Source organism: Delphinus delphis, chromosome 13, assembly GCF_949987515.2.
Source record: "Delphinus delphis chromosome 13, mDelDel1.2, whole genome shotgun sequence".
Classification (NCBI taxonomy): domain Eukaryota; kingdom Metazoa; phylum Chordata; class Mammalia; order Artiodactyla; family Delphinidae; genus Delphinus; species Delphinus delphis.
This window is the reverse complement of record NC_082695.1, coordinates 9,378,353-9,397,922: the sequence shown is the minus strand read 5'-3', so window position 1 is coordinate 9,397,922 and position 19,570 is coordinate 9,378,353. Positions and strand designations below refer to the sequence as shown.

At 37.5% G+C, this 19,570-nt stretch overlaps 1 protein-coding gene across 6 annotated transcripts in view; it reads left to right on the top strand.

The window, feature by feature from the left end:
* The window catches only part of ATXN2 (ataxin 2), a 119,737-nt gene that overhangs the window by 69,656 nt on the left and 30,511 nt on the right, over positions 1–19,570 (top strand). For all 6 annotated transcript variants that reach the window (XM_060028063.1, XM_069541306.1, XM_060028052.2 and 3 more), the window contains exons 7-14: positions 1,691–1,782; positions 2,267–2,464; positions 3,920–4,098; positions 6,778–6,987; positions 9,838–10,020; positions 11,272–11,469; positions 11,869–11,976; positions 12,253–12,323. In XM_060028063.1, the coding sequence (XP_059884046.1) occupies positions 1,691–1,782; positions 2,267–2,464; positions 3,920–4,098; positions 6,778–6,987; positions 9,838–10,020; positions 11,272–11,469; positions 11,869–11,976; positions 12,253–12,323 (1,239 nt within the window). The remainder of the gene's footprint in view (positions 1–1,690; positions 1,783–2,266; positions 2,465–3,919; positions 4,099–6,777; positions 6,988–9,837; positions 10,021–11,271; positions 11,470–11,868; positions 11,977–12,252; positions 12,324–19,570) is intronic.

The window sequence follows — 19,570 nt, the reverse complement described above, 5'->3', positions numbered from 1 at the left end:
GTTAAATTGATAGACGCTTTCTAGAGAGTATTCTGGCAATGTTTTATCAAAATTTAAAACACACATACACTTTATTTAATCTATGCTGGGTCTTAGTTGCGGCATGCGGGCTTCTTAGTTGTGGCATGCGGACTCTTAGTTGCGGCATGCATGTGGGATCTAGTTCCCCAACCAGGGAACAAAGCCGGGCCCTCTGCATTGGGAGCATGGAGTCTTACCCACTGGACCACCAAGGAAGTCCCCACACATACACTTTGGTCCAGCAATTCTACCTCTGAGAATTTATCCATAAGACTTTAAAATAATTATGTATGAGGATGTTTTTCACAGCATTTTATTCTAATAGTGAAAAATAGGAAACATCCTAACTGTCCATCAATAGGGCATGGGTTAAATAGATTTATTGTACCTCCGTTCAGTTGAAGTACTGTATGTCCACTGGAAAGAAAGATATTCTGGGAAGATATCTAAAACTTACTAAAAGAAAAAGCAGGGCTTCCCTGGTGGCACGGTGGTTGAGAGTCCGCCTGCCGATGCAGGGGACACGGGTTCGTGCCCTGGTCTGGGAGGATCCCGCGTGCCACGGAGCGGCTGGGCCCACGAGCCATGGCCGCTGAGCCTGTGCGTCCGGAGCCTGTGCTCCGCAACGGGAGAGGCCGCAACAGTGAGAGGCCTGTGTACTGCAAAAAAAAAAAAGAAAAAGCAAGTTGCAGAGAATTTTCAAAAAAGAGAGCTGATGATAATAATCATATTCTTACATATGTGCAGAGAATGTCTGGAATTATGCCCAAGAAGTTGTTAATGGTGGTTATCTGTGCACACTGGGATTGGCAGATTTTACTTTTCACTGGATGTCTTTCTGCACTGTTTAAATTTTTTACATGGAGCATATACTAAAAGAGCATATTTTAAAGCTTCCATAGGTAACTGATTTCCTACCCGCATGTGTTAGGCCGAAGTAGTTGATTTAGTGGTGGAATTGAATTACATTATAGTTTTATCCGGAGTAGCACAGAGGGAGCCAAGGTTAATGGGTGACCTTAGGGGCAAGTTTTAGTCTTGAAATTGCCATCAACATTGCTCAGATGACGCTGTGCCCTCTTCTGACATGGATAATGATAACCCCTTTCTATCAGTCAGACCTGATGATCAGTCAACTCAAAAAGGTTTCAGGTAAATACCTTGTAGAAAGGTCACCGTTAGGGAGTAGGGAAAGGAGAGAACCCTGACCTGAGGATATTTTATGAAGTAACTAAAATGTTCTGAACTTTTACTAATAACATCTCAAATAATTGTTTCATATACAGTTGACCTTTGAACAGCACAGGTTTGAACCACACTGGTCCACTTATACGCATTTTTTTGCAATAGTAAATACTATAGTAATGCACTATCCAAGATTGGTTGAATCTACAGATTTTCGACTATGCCTGGAGTCAGTGACCCTAACACCCCACCCCCCGAATTGTTGAAGGTTCGACTGTAGTTATTTACCAACTTGTAGGGGCTGATGTGTAGAAGAAAGTTTTTCCTTAAGACATTTTTAAAGCAAATTTTTGCCTGTTTTTTAATTTTGCTAGATTTTGCTTGAATAGTACAATAGATATTGTTAACGTAGATTTCGACTATAACTGAATTAAAGAAGACAAATACTTTGTCATTTTGAAAAATGAGCTTCATTTTCTTCTAGTCTAATGGATGGGATCCCAATGATATGTTTCGATATAATGAAGAAAATTATGGTGTAGTGTCTACATATGATAGCAGTCTATCTTCATATACGTAAGTTTTAAAAGTTTGCTTTTGTTTTAATACATATTTGCCTTTGATTTTCATCAACCTAAATTACGATGTTGAATAAATGTTTCTGTTGGATTTTAAGTTAAACGATTATGTGAAAGAATTATCCTTTTACTACCTATGCTGATAAATTCTCATCAAAACAGGGATTAAATATAGTTTACTTATACCCTAATTTTTTGCTCTAAATAAATTTTGTTTCATTTTTACACTGTAAAAACTCTAAGTTGGTAAGTGCAGAGGTTATGGGGGAATAGTCAATTTAACCAGTTTTGGAAATGTTATATTCCTCTAGGGAAAAGGTAATAAGAAAAATCAAGTTTTGATTTATAAATAGATGACTGTAGCTCTCTTACAGTTTTACCAGCATTTTAAACTCTGAACTCTCTTAATAGTTGATTGTGACAGATATGTAAACTATGACTGAAAAATACTCACTTTGCTTTTTCTTTTCTTCATGTTTCAGGGTGCCCTTAGAAAGGGATAACTCAGAAGAATTTTTAAAACGAGAAGCAAGAGCAAACCAGTTAGCAGAAGAAATTGAATCAAGTGCCCAGTATAAAGCCCGGGTGGCCCTGGAAAATGATGATAGGAGTGAAGAAGAAAAATACACAGCAGTTCAGAGAAATTCCAGTGAACGTGAGGGCCACAACATAAACACTAGGTATTTAAAGGAAATCATGATGCAGTATTTTGGATACACAACTCAAGGTCTGTGTGAGAAGGTGTATTATTATTATTATATTTCATCTTCCTTTAATCTAGCTTAGGTAGAGAATGCAAATGGAGTTGGTTTCAGGTTCTGTTAGAGAAAAGATTACAGTCATCTTGGAAAGTATTTTTTGAGCATCACCTCTGTGGAGCCAAGTGTTGGATATACAGTGATGAGCAAGTCGAGGTCTGGAAGAGCTTGTTAAAGAATAATGAACAGGTTGCGGGGGGAGTACATATAATTACAGTTCGTTATGATTTCCTAGATTAGAGGGGTGGTCAGAGTACTAGAAACATGCAAGTGAGGAGGAACTAGCATAACTTTGTGGGGTGAGAGAATGTCTAACAGAGGAGGTGATGTTTTGTGATAGGATAGTAGATCTGTCTGCCACTCAAAGAGACATAAAACAGAGGAGTTCCTTGTATGGTGAAAGAACTTGTCCAGTTCAGGGAAAACCTAGTTGTTTCATATGTCTGGAATACACAGTGTATGTTGAGGTTGCAGTGGTAACAGCTGGTGATAGGAACTGAGGTAATGAAACTCTTTCTGTGTCATGTTAAAAAGCACCCTGTAGATAGGGGATGGCATGAACCAACTATGGGACATTGAGAACTGGCTGAGACATAGAGATCAGTTATTGTATTGAAGTAGTTCAAGTGTGAGAACTTGGTGACCAGTGAGACCAGAACCAGTGATAGAAAGGTTAGAAAAACCAGGGATGACCCTGAGTTTTATTTGATAAGCAGATTGGTGGTTGTACTGGTAATGGCGGTAGAAAACATGGAGCAATCTTGAGGGGAGATAGAGTGAGTCCATTTGTGCAATTTACTGCATTTGAGGGGCTCACAGGTCTTTTATGCATTTATTCATAAACATGTTGAGAAACAGCTGCTACATACCTGGTAGAATAAGATACACATTCTGTCTTCAAGGCACTCACAGCTTAGGAGTCGTGATTTGAATTAAAGTGTTCAGGGAGAGATGTTGAGACTGTGAGACTGACAGTGTGGATTTGGGGGATTGATGTTGAAGCCATGAAAAACTAATGAACAGCCACCAAGAGAAGAGATCACAGAGAAAACAAAGTAGAGAAAACCAAGGAAGAACAGTTTCGAGAAGACAGATGTTGATTGATAGAAACAGCCATAAAGAGGCCAAGTGGATAAGAATGAATACACATCTGTTATATTTTGTCCTTAGCAGGAGTATCTGAGGGAAAGGAAAGGCCAGAGGCTAGAGCTTAGAGTAAGATGGAAGGATAGGGGTGTCTGGAAGTGGGGCCGTTTGGTTTTAAGTGTTTAACCTTTTAATAACAAGCATTCCCTTCTGCCTAAATTACTTTTAGATATGTTTCATTGGCCTGGTATCTATTAGGATAAAATGATTTAAAGGATCTCTCATTTTCAGGGAAAATAAATATATTCCTCCTGGACAAAGAAATAGAGAAGTCATATCCTGGGGAAGTGGGCGACAGAATTCACCGCGTATGGGCCAGCCTGGATCGGGCTCCATGCCATCGAGATCCACCTCTCACACTTCAGATTTCAACCCAAATTCTGGTTCAGACCAAAGAGTAGTTAATGGAGGCAAGTATTTTGACCAAATTTGTCAATGTCATTGATCAAATACATAGTTTTCTGAATATTTAGTTTTACATCGTTGATAAGAACATGCATACCTTTAATGATTTCTGTGGAGTAGTTTTCACTTAATTTAAATTTGCCTTTGTGGATATCAAATTAGTAAAACTAGTAAAAATTAGTATGTTATTGGCATATACAGCATTTAGCATGATGAAATACTCATGTATTAAGATAAAGTGCTAAATGTAACCAAAGACATTCACTTGGCAAAAAGAACACTCCACATATGTGAAGAAATTGGAAACTTTGGGTAGGTTCTCAGTTTTAAAAATACTGGATGATAGAATTATTTAGATATAGTTTACATGGAAAATCCCAATCTGTGTGAGAGACTCAGTGGTTAATATAGATTCATTTTTATGAACTGTTTGTTTATATATTTATATTCTGCTTACTTCAAGAAAGGATTTGAGGTAACTTGCAATACAAGACACAATCAAGAGTCATGTGAAGATGGTGAAGAAAAAATGTGCTTAAAAAAAATAGAAACAACTCTTAGTGTAAGGGTGAATATTGTAGTTTAGCTTAAGTAAAATACAGAAACTTGAGTCTCTAGTAGGAAGATATTTTTTTCTATTCTGCTTCCGTATATAGGTTAAATATAGCCCACGGGTCATGGATCTCTCATACAAGTCAGGGATATTGGACACAGCAGTGCCATAGACTGTATGGAACCATGATAATTAATAATACTGATGGGGGACTTCCCTGGCAGTCCAGCGGTTAAGACTTGTGCTCCACTATTTACGATAGCCAGGACATGGAAGCAACGTAAGTGTCCATCGACAGATGAATGGATGAAGAAGATGTGGCACATATATACAATGGAATATTACTCAGCCATAAAAAGAAACAAAATTGAGTTATTTGTAATTAGGTGGACGGACCTAGAGTCTGTCATACAGAGTTAAGTAAGTCAGAAAGAGAAGAACAAATACCGTATGCTAACATATATATGGAATCAAAAAAAAAAAAAGGTTCTAACGAACCTAGGGGCAGGACAGGAATAAAGACACATATGTAGAGAATGGACTTGAGGACACGGAGAGGGGGAAGGGTAAGCTGGGACGAAGTGAGAGTGTCATGGACATATATACACTACCAAATGTAAAATAGATAGCTAGTGGGAAGTAGCTGCATCACACAGAGAGATCAGCTTGGTGCTTTGTGACCACCTAGGGGGGTGGGATAGGGAGGGTGGGAGGGAGACGCAAGAGGAAGGGCATATGGGGATATATGTATACATATAGCTGAAAAAAAATAAAATGGGAAGCTTTTTAAAATTCATTAGCCTAAAATTAATTTTATCTTATTATTTGAAAGTAGTTATAAGGCCAACTCATGGGATTCTATTTATATTACTATTAAAATTATAATTACTCATGGAAAAAAAAAAGACTCAGTGCTCCAATGCAGGGGACGTGGATTCAATCCCTGGTTGGGGAACTAAGATCCCACATGCTGTGCAGCACAGCCATAATAATATAATAATACTGGTGGTGTGTTAGTTACTAACTCAGGGCTAACAGTGGACATTCAATTTTAGGTATTTAAGTTTGGAAAGTTAGAAAAATAGAGAACACTAAGTTTCCAATTTCATTTGTTTTCATTGAGTCTTTCTCCAGAATTCCTCTCCAATGAACACTCTTGAGTATTTTCTATACATTTGTATTGGGGGTGAAATTTCTTTGCTCACTGAGTAAAGAATTTTAGTTGTTCATGAACAGAATTTTCAAAATAAAAAACCTGAAAGGGGCTGGGAAATGTATGATACTCAAGTGTGTGGAACCCTATGGAGAGGAGACCTGGACTGTTTCCTAAGATTAAGGTAAGTGATATGTCATGTTACGTGTTAGCTGTATCTTGACCTGTGCATATCCCTCAGTGTCGGTTTATTTGGTGATGACTGCTTTGTAGTTGCATTGTTTATTAAGCAGTCTCTTAGATGAATGTTTAACTGCATAAATTATTTAGAAGGTCCCCTTTTTCTAATTTGATAAGATTAAAATATGTGTTTTGAAAAGGCAATGAATATTAACCTGTCACTCCTGTGACTCTAGAAAATAGTAGAAGTAATGTTCTATTTCTACTTAAATGTACCTGCTTAATGAGATTTCAGACTCAACCTTACATTAAAGTATAAACTAGATGAAAACCACAGACAGTTATAAGAAACCAGCATTTTTAATGAGATATAATAGCTGATGTGTCAAGCTAAAACTTTTAATAATAATCTTATTCCTGAGTTTTGTGATTTATTGTGTGAAATTATCTGGTGTATGTTATACTCCTTTTAACAATTGATTACCAAGAAACAGTTGTAGAAGCAGAATTAATAGGCAAAGTCTTAACTGTCTTCTTCAGTAGTATGTGTAGATCCTAATTAACCCTTTGGGAACGTGTATTCATTTAAACAGACTTAATTTTAAGGAGGTTAAAGTAAAATGTGAATTTATGTCAGTTAAGTTATGCTAAAACTTATCACAAATCAAATGACTGTCCTCAAAGGGTTAAAATGTGCAAGAAATCATTTTTGTCATTTTACTTTTTTTTCTGTTTACTTTTTTCCCTCATTTTTTTCTTTAGTTTTTATACTTTCCTTCATATCATTTGTTCTGTCAGGTGTTCCCTGGCCATCGCCTTGCCCATCTCCTTCCTCTCGCCCACCTTCTCGCTACCAGTCAGGTCCCAACTCTCTTCCACCTCGGGCAGCCACCCCTACACGGCCGCCCTCCAGGCCCCCCTCGCGGCCATCCAGACCCCCGTCTCACCCCTCTGCTCATGGTTCTCCAGCTCCTGTCTCTACTATGCCTAAACGCATGTCTTCAGAAGGTACAATACCACAATTTGTTCATGTTTTTGTTTGTCTTTGTTTAACTCCTATGTGAGTTTATAATTACAAAATAGTTTCCTCTTCATTATTTAATAACCTATAATTTCTGTGTTTTAACTTTAGTTTATTAAAACTATTTCTATTAACCTTTTGTTCATTAGAGAGAAATTTGATAAATGCTGTGTGAAGCTATGAACTATCCTGAATTGTAAGAATGAGGGTTTTGTCTCTGCCTGGTAATGATGCTCTTTACAGCCCAGGGCCTTCTCCCTTCCACTTTACATACAGTGTACAGTGGTTAATGGTAAACAGTGAACTTTCTTCATCAGTCTTGGACTTTTTGTAGAACCTATCATTTTATAGCTCCTTGGCCAAGGTACTAGTGAATTTGCCTGTTGGCCATAGGCAGGAGTGATGGTTTAGGGGTCCTTTTTGAGAGGGACATTACATGTAGCTGCCTTTGTGTGTTTACTCTTAGATTACAATACAGAGTTTAAATTTGTGTTTGGGGAATTTAAAAAAAAATAGTTTTGTAATATTTCATAGTAAAAGTCTTCAATCTGGAAGAAGTTCTTGATCTAAGATAAAATTTTTATCTTAGAAAGCTATGTATGAATTTTTAGGGTTTTATTTATTTCCCTTGTCAATAAAAAAGAATAAAATACTGTAGTTCTCATTCATTGATGCTAAATCCACCATTGCTACATATCAGATACATGGATGTGTTGTAGAAAGGTCACATTTTAATCTAAATGTCATGCGTAAGTAAAAAACCTTTTTTCTGAATGATAATGACCTTTGACATTATTTCAGAGTATTTGATATGTTAAAATTTTAATCTGATTTGTTCATTAAAATTGCAGTTGATATTGCTTATGTTGAGACTAACACAGTTTTCTGGCATAAAATGCTTCCCTGGAGAAAACTAGTTGGCTGTTTTTTAATAAATTGTTGTCATCCAGGCAGGGAGGTCATGTGATCTTGACTAAAGCAGCTAACCTTGTTAGCTGTTGAACAGCATCGTCAACAGCATGTTGAACGGCATGATTTTCAAGGTGACTTCCTTACTCAGAAGTGCCTGTGATGGTGGCCTCTAAATGAAAAGTTACATTCTGTTGACATATTTGTTGTGGTCTATTGTTTGCATAAGTGATGTTCGCGAGAATATGTTAGATAAAATACAACTCATTAGTGAGTGTGAGCGTGTTTACGACAGTTAGATGTAAGGACTCACACAAAAGTACACCTTCTGCATATTCAGGGATGCTGTGTTATTCAGTTTTTCTTTTTAAATAATTTGAATTAAAATGTTTTCTAGTCATGTAGTTAGGTGACACTGAAGCATTTTTGAAATGTGAACTTCAAAATAAAACTATTAAATATAGTGGTTTTCTGTGTTTAATATGGAGACTGTATTTTGTTTCTGAAAGTATTTTACATATTGCCAAAGACTGAATTTTTTTAAGTTAGAGTTTGATTTCATTGAGCTATGCCAGCCGTCTTTCTTGGTCTTTTTCTGTAAAGGGACGTAAAAATTATGTATAAATATGCAAATACCCAGTTCTTAACTCATTCTTCAATATAAATTGTATCTCCAGTTGAAAATTATATAACATTAACATTCTTTGTAAGATCGTGCCCATGATTGAATTCCTACTCAGGGCACAAATTAATGTGACATTCTAAAGAGTTTGGCAAGGGACTTCCCTGGCGGTCCAGTGGTTAAGACTCCACATGTCCACTGCAGGGGGCACGGGTTCGATCCCTGGTCGGGGAACTAAGATTCTGTATGCCGCATGGCGCAGCCAAAAAAATAAAATAAAAAATAAAGAGTTTGGCAAGGTAAGGGTAAGGGGCCTTGGCTTTGGCATTAAGAATGAGTTTTGCCAGGTGTTATCACTGTCAGGTTTCTGTGGTAAGAGTCATTGTGTCCACTGTTTTCGCCTGACAGTTTTGTTTGAATGCACAGTAGACTTCTTTATAAATAGAAATTGCTAATGGGGTGACAGAATTGATTGATGTGGAATTTTGACAGTTTGTATAGTGCAAATTTCTTCCCCAAATGTCAGTTATTCTAGTCTATAAGTCACGCCTTAATGGTAGAATTTTCAGTTCACAGCCTGTTAAGTATGAGACACTTACTACAGGTGAGGACTGTTTTAAGACATGGGTCGTGAAATTGTTCACCATGGCAGAAGAGGTAGATAAATTAAGGTTTTGGAGAAATTTAAGAAGGAAAATGTGCATCTTTTTACTAGTACAAAGACATATCGCGGTCAACAGTTCGTTGTTTAAAATTTTTTTCCCCGAATTTTAGAGGTAATATATTGTAGAAAATTTGAGGGAAAAAGGTAAAAGTATGTGTTAAAATAAAAATTATTGCCTCATGTAGCTATAACTCTGTTAATATTTTATTATATTTATTTTTGTATGCCTACAAATAATGGGTATAGATTAAAGAAACTGCTAAGATCTCTGAAGAGATATGAATGACATCTTATTGTTAGATTTCTTACCACCAACTGCATCCCTCCCTTTCTTTAAAAAGTAAAGGGAAATAAAATAAAATTTATTTGTCAGGTTTTATGGCATTCCACAAAATAATTCTGAAAGAGTATGGCCAAAAATATGTGTGGTGTTTGTTTCCTTTTTCTTAACCAAGAAGAAATGAGAGAGAGGGAATGTGTGTGTGTGTGTGTGTGTGTGTGTGTGTGTGTGTGTGTGTGTGAGAGAGAGAGAGAGAGAGAAAGAGAGAAAGAAAGAGAAAGAATGGTCTTTGTGTATTTAGCAAAACAGTAGTACTGATGGACATTGTGGCATTCATGTGATGTTCACTGTTTCTTTCTTAGGGCCTCCAAGGATGTCCCCAAAGGCCCAGCGACACCCTCGAAATCACAGAGTTTCTGCTGGGAGGGGTTCCATTTCCAGTGGCCTAGAATTTGTATCCCACACCCCACCAAGTGAAGCGACTGCTCCTCCAGCAGCAAGGACCAGTCCCGCAGGGGGCACGTGGTCATCAGTGGTCAGCGGGGGTAGGTAACACTTGGCTTGGAGCATAATGACAAAGTTCATTTTGTTATTCTACTAGATGTAAAAAGGGCTGAGCTTGAGCTATGTTAAATATATATATGAAAAATAGTGGAGTAACCAGGAATTGGGAAAACAATTTTTTTTCTGGGCTCTACCACTTACCATATGTTAGGGCAAATCATGTGATCATTCTGAATTTCAGTTTTCTCAGTGAGTAATCTTTAGCTAATCTACTTTATGGTCTTGTGATGAAATTCATGTGGGGTTCATAAATAAGAATATACTTCATAGTTTTATAAAGTATCACTCAAAGGGAAGGCAATTATAGTACATAACATTTGGAGGGATCATATTTCGTGTCGTCTTAGCAACTTTGTTAATTGATTCATTCCACAAACATTTATTTTGGACTTACAGTGCTGTGTGTTTCCCCCCCCCCCATTCATTCATTCCATACATTTTTATTGACATCCTGCTTTATGCCAGGCAGTATTCTGGGCGCAGGTCCTTGTGTTTCCTAGCATCAATATATGGCACTAATTCCTGACCATATTTCCCTTTTAAGGAATAACAAACACGGGGGCCCGAGTTTTATCTCTGATTAGTCTGAAGAATATGCTGATGGCAGCTATAAAAGTGTGAAAAATATACTTTGACAGGATCTTACAATTAAGACTGCTTTTGGGGCTTCCCTGGGGCTTCCCTGGTGGGCCTCTCACTGTTGTGGCCTTCCCCGTTGCGGAGCACAGGCTCTGAGCCTGTGGCTCAGTGGCCATGGCTCAGGGGCCCAGCTGCTCCGCAGCATGTAGGATCTTCCCGGACCGGGGCACGAACCCATGTCCCCTGCATCAGCAGGCGGACTCTCAACCACTGCCACCACCTATTTTAAAGAAACAGTCTCACTTTTTAGTAGAGAATGTTATCTTTATCCTAAAAAGTAGCATTTTTCCTGCCTTAGAAATCCAGTTTCTAAATTCATTTAAAATACTTTGTTTTAGAATTAATACAATTAGTTAGGAGGGAAAACTACTGTGGGGCATAGGTATTAGTAATTGCTTTCATTCTTCAGATATTTGTATTGTCCATCATCACTGCTATTCCTGAGACTTTGGAAAAGAAAACAGGGTGATGGGATAAAAAGTAATTGGGGAGGAGGTCAGATAGAACTATTTTACCTAGATCTTCAGAAAAGCCTTTTTGAAGAAGTGGCATTGAACTGAGAATATAATGGGTAACTTTTCTCTTTCTCGTAGTTCCAAGATTATCTCCTAAAACTCACAGACCCAGGTCTCCCAGACAGAATAGTATTGGAAATACTCCTAGTGGGCCAGTTCTTGCTTCTCCCCAAGCTGGTATTATTCCGGCTGAAGCTGTTGCTATGCCTGTACCAGCTGCATCTCCTACGCCTGCCAGTCCTGCATCCAACAGAGCTGTAACCCCGTCTCTTGAGGGTATGTAAGAAAGGGCTTCCAGATCCACAATGTCATTTGTGAAGTTGAGTGTTAGAGGTTTAAAAGTTTATGAAAAATGGCTATGTTGTTTTATTCATAGGTATGTATCAATATTTGAGGGTACATTTAAAATTTTATACAAATAAAGTTAGTTGTTTAAGTAATGCTACTAATTTCATATGTTATTCTTGAATGTGTGTTGTTAAAATAGTTTACATTCCTGGGTAGTAAATGTCAATATAAATAAAATTATTAGTGTTTCATATGTCTGCAAAGTTGGAAAGCCTCTGTTTAAATGTTCTTTTCCAAAAACATGGGATCAAAATTGTTGAATATGTTCCCCTTTTACTTCTATAGCTCCTATCTAACTTTGAGTTTTTGTAAAATATTATTTTCTAGCTAAAGATTCCAGGCTTCAAGATCAGAGGCAGACCTCTTCTGCAGGGAATAAAGAAAATATGAAGCCCAATGAGACATCACCTAGCTTCTCAAAAGCTGAAAGTAAAGGTTAGAGCTTTAAAAAGTCTTTGGGTATAACTGTAGAAATAGGAAGGAATATGTCTTACTCTCATGCCCAATACAGAGTATTTTTGGTCAGTACTTTTTCTTAGGATTGTGCATACTTAAATGCATAATTTAACATGTCAAAATCTATAATTAACATATTGAAATTTTTATTATTTTGATAATAGAGTTTATTTTCATTTCTAACATCCCATCCTAAAAGAATTTTAAGTTAAAGATTAGAAATAAATCTGGATCTAACACTTCTTAATTTTACAGGTATATCACCAATTGTTTCTGAACATAGAAAACAGATTGATGATTTAAAGAAATTTAAGAATGACTTTAGGGTAAGTATCGTATTGACTGATGAATTAGAATTAAAAAAAATTTTTTTTAAGCATTACTAAAAATTCTTACATCATCCATTTACAAAAATGCATTATGTATACACCCAGAAAAATCAAACCATGTGTATAGAAAGCTAAACATCTTTTTTTTTTTTTCCTTTTTAATTTATTTATTTTTTGGCTGCGTTGGGTCTTCGTTGCTGCACGTGGGCTTTCTCTAATTGCTGGGAACAGGGACTCCTCTTTGTTGAGGTGCGCGGGCTTCTCTCATTGCGGTGGCTTCTCTTGTTGCAGAGCACAGGCTCTAGGTGCGCGGTCTTCAGTAGTTGTGGCACACCGGCTCAGTAGTTGTGGCTCGCGGGCTCTAGAGCACAGGCTCAGTGTCGTGGCGCACGGGCTTAGTTGCTCTGCGCCATGTGAGATCTTCCCGCGAACCCACGTCCCCTGCATTGGCAGTCAGATTCCCAACCACTGTGCCACCAGGGAAGTCCCTAAACATTCTTAAAGTTGTCTTTGCGTATTCTTAAAGTTGTCTTTACATGTGCTTTAAGTGGAGTAACTAAAATCATGAGATTTGGTAAGAACAATACAGATATTAAATGAAAGAGAATGTAATTCTGACATTGGAAGTCACCATAACGTAAGTTATTTGATATTCATTTGACTACTTTATTCAGTGACAGTGGAGCAAGGCCAAGGCATTGATTATCTGATGTGGCATGTGGAAGATGTACTGGACCCTGGTTTTACAAAAGAGTTGCAGATTTGCACAAATGTATTGTGGTAGACATCCTTCTATAGTATCATTTCTCTCCCTTAAGACTTGCTGGATGTACTCTGATCCCTCCTGGATGACTGTTTCATTCTTTTGCACAATATTTACTGTTAACATATTGTGCATATCAAGGTATATTTTGAGACCAAATCAAGAAATCATCCTGAAACTTAGCTTCTTAATAGAGGAAAATCTGATTATCAGCCTTTGAAAGAAGACTTAAAAGATGAATGGATCAAAAGCAAAAAGCAGCCTTTTCCTAGCCTGTTGTTCTAGCTTCCTAAAAATTAATAAGTTTTTGCCAGTAGCTTCATTCCTGACTTTTTGGCACCGTTTAAAATATTAAATATTATTTCATACTTTAGCACATTTATCTATTCAGCTTTAATGCTATTAGCAGTTGTAAATTTAATTTTTAATTTTTTAAGCTATAGTTAGTGCATGGACACGATACAAAGAATGCCCAGTGACTGAATGCCCAGATGCCCACTACCAGGTTAATACATCAAGCACTCCAGCACAGTTAAAGTCTCTGTGTACTTACCCGCCTCAGCTGCATCCTCCTGCCAGAGCGAAGGGTATCTTTCCTTGCAGTTCTTTATACTGCAGATGAAAAGATCCCTAAGCAACAGATGGTATTATTTTGCATAATCTTCAGTTTGATATAAGTGTCATGTTCTTGGCCGTACTTTTATTTCCTCAGCATTATTTTTTACAGTCGTTCATTCCCTTCTTATAGTACACTTGCATGAATTTATTATGTTATGAAGAAAAGAAATTTTTTTACTTTGAAGTATATTAGTATGTTATTTGTAACAGTTTTATTGAGGTATAATTTGCATATCATACAATTTAGCCGTTTAAAGTGTACAATTTAGCAGTTTTTAGTATATTCACAGGGTTATACAGTCATCACATAAGCCCTTAGCAGTCACTGCTTATTAGCTTTCAAACACTCCTCCCCACAACCCCCATCCTAAACAACCATTAGTCTGCTTTTTGTCTCCATGGATTGCCTGTTCTGGACATTTCATATGAATGGAACCATACAATAAATGGCCCTTTGTGAGTGGTTTTTTTTCACTTACCATCATGTTTTCAGGATTCATCCATGTTGTAGCCTGTGTCAGTACTTCATTCCTTTTTATGGATGAATAATATTCCACTGTATGGATAGACCATGTTTTATTTATCCATTTATCATCAGTTGATGCCTCTGGGTTGTTCCCACTTTTTGACTGTTATGAATAATGCTGCTATGAATATTAGTATACAGTTTTGTGTGGACATATGTTTTCATTTCTCTTGGGTGTATACCTAAGAGTGGAATTTCTGGTTCATCTGGTAACTCTATCCTTAACCTTTTGAGGAAAACTTCTGGACTCTTTGCCAAAGCAGCTATGCTATTTTACATTCCCATCAGCAGTATGGGAGGGTTTCCGCTTCTCCACATCCTTACCAGCACTTGTTATTGTTTGTTTTTTTGATTATAGTCTTCCTTGTGGTATGTTGTGGTTTTGACTTGCATGTCTCTGATGGCCGATGATGTTGAGCATCTTTTTATATGTTGATTGCCCATTTGTTTTTTGTTTGTTTTTATCTTTCTGCACATTTTAGTGAAGTAATTCATAACTACTGATTTTATTAGGAGATATATGTTGATGAAAGTATCCCCAAACCATCACTCATGAAGATCATTGCCTGCTATTTTTCGCAAGAAGTTTCAGCCTTATACATAAGATGTTTACATATAACAGAACTGACATTACCACAATATACATCAGTATTTATAGTCACAATATGGACATAAATGTCAGCATCTATCAAATAATGATAATTAGATATCTGTGTGAATGTCATTTTCCTTGTATTTCCTTCTGTTAGACATACTAAATAATCAACTAATTATAACGTAATGGGACAGGCAAAATGCCAAAAAATACTTCTAGTTATGAATTAAGGAAAATACAGACATGATAATTGATTGCCCATTTGTATGTCTTCTTTGGAGAAATGTTTATTCAGATCTTTGCCCATTTTAAAAATTGAGTTGCCTTTTTATTGAGTTGTAAGAGTTCTGTATATATTCTATGTACAAGTCTTGCATCAAATGTGTGGCTTGCAATTTTTTCCTCCCATTCTGTGGGTTGTCCACTTTCTTGATGTTGACAACTAAAGCACAAAATTTTTTAATTTTGATGAAGTCTAGTGTATCGATTTTTTCTTCTGTCCCTTGTGCTTTTGGTGTCATATCTAAGAAACCATTGCCTAATCCATACTCATAATAAAGATTCAAAGATTCACTCTTATTTTCTTCTCAGAGTTTCAATTAAGGCTGTGATCTATTTTGAGTAATTTTTTTTTAAATTTCAGTGTAGTTGATTTACAGTGTTGTGTTAGTTTCAGGTGTATAGCAAAGTGATTCAGTTAACACATGTGTGTGTGTGTGTGTATATTCTTTTTCAGATTCTTTTCCATTATAGGTTATTACAGGATACTGAATATAGTTCCATGTGCTATACAGTAGGTCCATGTTGTTTTTCTATTTTATATATAGTGTGTATCTGTTAATCCCAAACTCCTAGTATATGCCCCCGCTCCTTCCCCTTTGGTAACTATAAGTTTTCTGTGTTTGTGAGTCTGTTTCTGTTTTGTTCATTTGTATCATTTTTTTAGATTCCACATGTAAGTGATGTCATATATTTGTCTCTGACTTACTTCACTTTGTATGATAATCTCTAGGTCCATCCATGTTGCTGCAAATGGCATTATTTCATTCTTTTTTATGGCTGAGTTTGTGTGTGTGTATGTGTGTGTGTGTGTGTGTGTGTATACGTATACCTACACATCACACCACATCTTCGTTATCCATTCATCTGTCGATGGACACTTAGATTGCTTGCACGTTGTGGCGGTTGTAAATAGTGCTGCTGTGAACGTTGGGGTGCACGTATCTTTTCAAATTAGAGTTTTTGTCTTTTCCAGATATATGCCCAAGAGTGGGATTGCTGGATCATTTGGTAGCTCTAGTTTTAGTTTTTTAAGGAACCTCCATACTGTTGTTCTTAGTGGTTGTGCCAATTTATATTTTGAGTAATTTTATTATTTTTTTTAAAATAAATTTATTTATTTATATTTTTTTGGGCTGCATTGGATCTTCGTTGCTGCGTGCAGGGTTTCTCTAGTTGTGGTGAGCGGGGGCTACCCTTCATTGCAGTGCGCAGGCTTCTCATTGTGGTGGCTTCTCATCGTGGTGGCTTCTCTTGATGCGGAGCACAGGCTCTAGGCATGCGGGCTTTGGTAGTTGTGGTGCACGGGCTCAGTCGTTGTGGTGCAGGGGCATAGTTGCTCCGCGGCATGTGGGATCTTTCCAGACCAGGTCTTGAACCCGTGTCCCCCGCATTGCGGGCAGATTCTTAACCGCTGCGCCACCAGGGAAGTCCCAATGATCTAGGTTTAAATCTTGCCCTCTGTACAACATTGAGGCATGTTGTCTACATCTCCCAAGCCAAAATGGGATAATTGTAGAACTACTTCATCGTGTTCTTCTGAAAATTAATGAGATACTGCCTGTAAAGTGTTTAATATAGTTCTTGACACATAGTATATACTCAATAAATATTAATTTTTATTACCAAAACATAGATGAACCAAAGTTGTACTGGCAATCACAGGTTTCTTTTTCTCTGAGTCACGTAAGAATTTTAGTTTTCCCATAAAAATGTCCATTCTACCCAAAGCAATCTATGGATTCAGTGCAATCCTATCAAAATTCCAATGGATTTTTTTACAGAAATAACGCAAACGATCCTAAAATTTTATATGGAACCATAAAAGACCTGAATAGCCAAAGCAGTCTTGAGAAAGAACAAAACTGGAGGTATCACACACTCTGATTTCAAACTGTATTACAAAGAGGTAGTAATCTGAACAGTATGGTATTGGCATAAAAACAGAAACAGATCAATGAAACAACAAAGAGCCCAGAAATAAACTCATGCATATACAGTCAATTAATTTATGACAGAAGAGCCAAGAACATACTATGGGGAAAGGACAGTCTCTTCAATAAGTGGTGTTGGGAAAACTGAACAGCCACATTCAAAAGAATGAAACTGCACCACTGTCTCTCTCTCTTTTTTTTTTTTTAAATTATTTATTTTTTGGCTGCGTTTGATCTTCGTTGCTGCAAGCAGCCTTTTTCTGGTTGGGGCAAGCGGGGGCTACTCTTGTTGTGGTGCGTGGGCTTCTTATTGCAGTGGCTTCTCTTGTTGCGGAGTGTTGCGGAGCACGGGCTCTAGGCATGTGGGCTTCAATAGTTGTGGCCCACGGGCTCTAGAGCACAGGCTCAGTAGTTGTGGTGCATGGGTTTAGTTGCTCCGTGGCATGTGGGATCTTCCAGGGCCAGGGCTTGAACCCATGTCCCCTGCACTGGCAGACAGATTTTTAACCACTGTGCCACCAGGGAAGTCCTGCACCACTGCCTTATACCATACACAAAAATCAACTCAAAATGGATTAAAGATGTGACAGTAGGATCTGAAACCATAAAATTCCTAGAAGAAAACATAGGCAAGAGCTCCTTGACGTTGGCCTTAGCAGTGATTTTCTAGAAACAAAGGCAACAAAAGCAAAACTAAACAGCTGGGACTACATCAGATTAAAAGTCTTCTGCATAGCAAAGGAAGCCATCAACAAAGTTAAAGGGAACTACCAAATGGGGAAAGTATTTGTAAGTCATATATCTTATGAGTTAATATCCAAAATGTATACAGAACTCATACAAGTTAAATAGCAAAAATACAATCGATTTTAAAATGAGCACAGGATCTAAATAGACATTTTTTCCAAAGAAGATGTAAAGATGGCCGACGGGTCCATGAAAAGGTCCTCACTAATTATTAAGGACATTATTAAGGAAATGTAATTATTAAGGAAATTATTAAGGAAACGTACATCAAAACCACAATGAGGGGACTTCGCTGGTGGTCCAGTGGTTAAGAGTCTGCCTTCCAATGCAGGGGATGTAGGTTTAATCCCTGGTCAGGGAACTGAGATCCCATATGCTGCGGGGCAACGAAGCCTGTGCACCACAAATAGAGAGAAGCCTGCCCGCTATAACAAAGAGCCCACGTGTCACAACTAAGACCCGATGCAGCCAAATAAATAAACAAATATTTTAGAAAAACAAAACCACAATGAGGTATCTCATACCTGTTAGAATGGCTATTCTCAAAAATACAAAACAAGAAATAACAAGTCCTGGCCAGGATGTGGAGAAAAGGGAACCTCTGTGCACTATTGGTGGGTAAATTGGTGCAGCCACTATGGAAAACAGTATGAAGGTTCCTCAAAAAATTAAAAATAGAACTATCATATGATCCAGCAGTTCCACTTCTGGGTATTTATCCAAAGGAAGCGAAAACACTAACTCGCAAGATATCTGCATTTATATGCACACACACAATGGAATTACTCTTCAGCCATAAAAAAGACGAGGAATTGCCATTTTTGACAACATGGATGGCCCTTGAGGGCATTATGCTAAGTGAAGTAAGTCAGAGAAGTTCAAATATTGTATGCTCTCACTTATTTGTGGAATCTTAAAAAAAGAAAGAAAACAAAACAAAACCCAGACTCATCAGTACTGATTGGTGGTTGCCAGAGGCAGTGGGTGCAGCAAAATGAGTGAAGGTGGTCAAAAGGCACAAACTTCCAGTTATAAATAAGTCATGGGGAAGTAATGTACAGCATAGTGACTATAGTCAATAATACTGTATGGTATATTTGAAAGTTGCTAAGAGAGTAGGTCTACATAGTTCCCACCATAAGAAAAAAATTTTTAACTGTGTGGTAATGGCTATTAACTAGACATTTTGATCATTTTGCAGTACATACGTATATTGAATCACAATGTTGTACATCTGCAACTAATACGATGTTACATGTGAATTATTTCTCAATAAAAGAAAACAGTGGTTCAATTTTGAAAAAATAAAAAGGAGGGGCTTCCCTAGTGGCGCAGTGGTTGAGAGTCCGCCTGCCGATGCAGGGGACACAGGTTCGTGCCCCAGTCCGGGAAGATCCCACATGCCACGGAGCGGCTGGGCCCGTGAGCCATGGCCGCTGAGCCTGCACGTCCGGAGCCTGTGCTCCGCAACGGGAGAAGCCACAACAGTGAGAGGCCCGCGTAACGCAAAAAAAAAAAAAAAAAAAAAAAAGAGAATAATCTCAGTTTTCTTTTGTTTAGTATATTGCAGATAGGAAATACGGAAGAATGTTCAAAAGCATGAATAATTGTGCCTTATTTTCCTCATTTATAAGATTGCGCTAATAGTATGTACATCAAATAGGGCTGTTACAATGACTGAATGAATGAGTTTGTAAATAGTTTAGAACAGTGTCCAACCCATAGTGAGTACTATATGTATGTTTGCCATTATATGAATAACAACATCAAAAGCCTTATTTT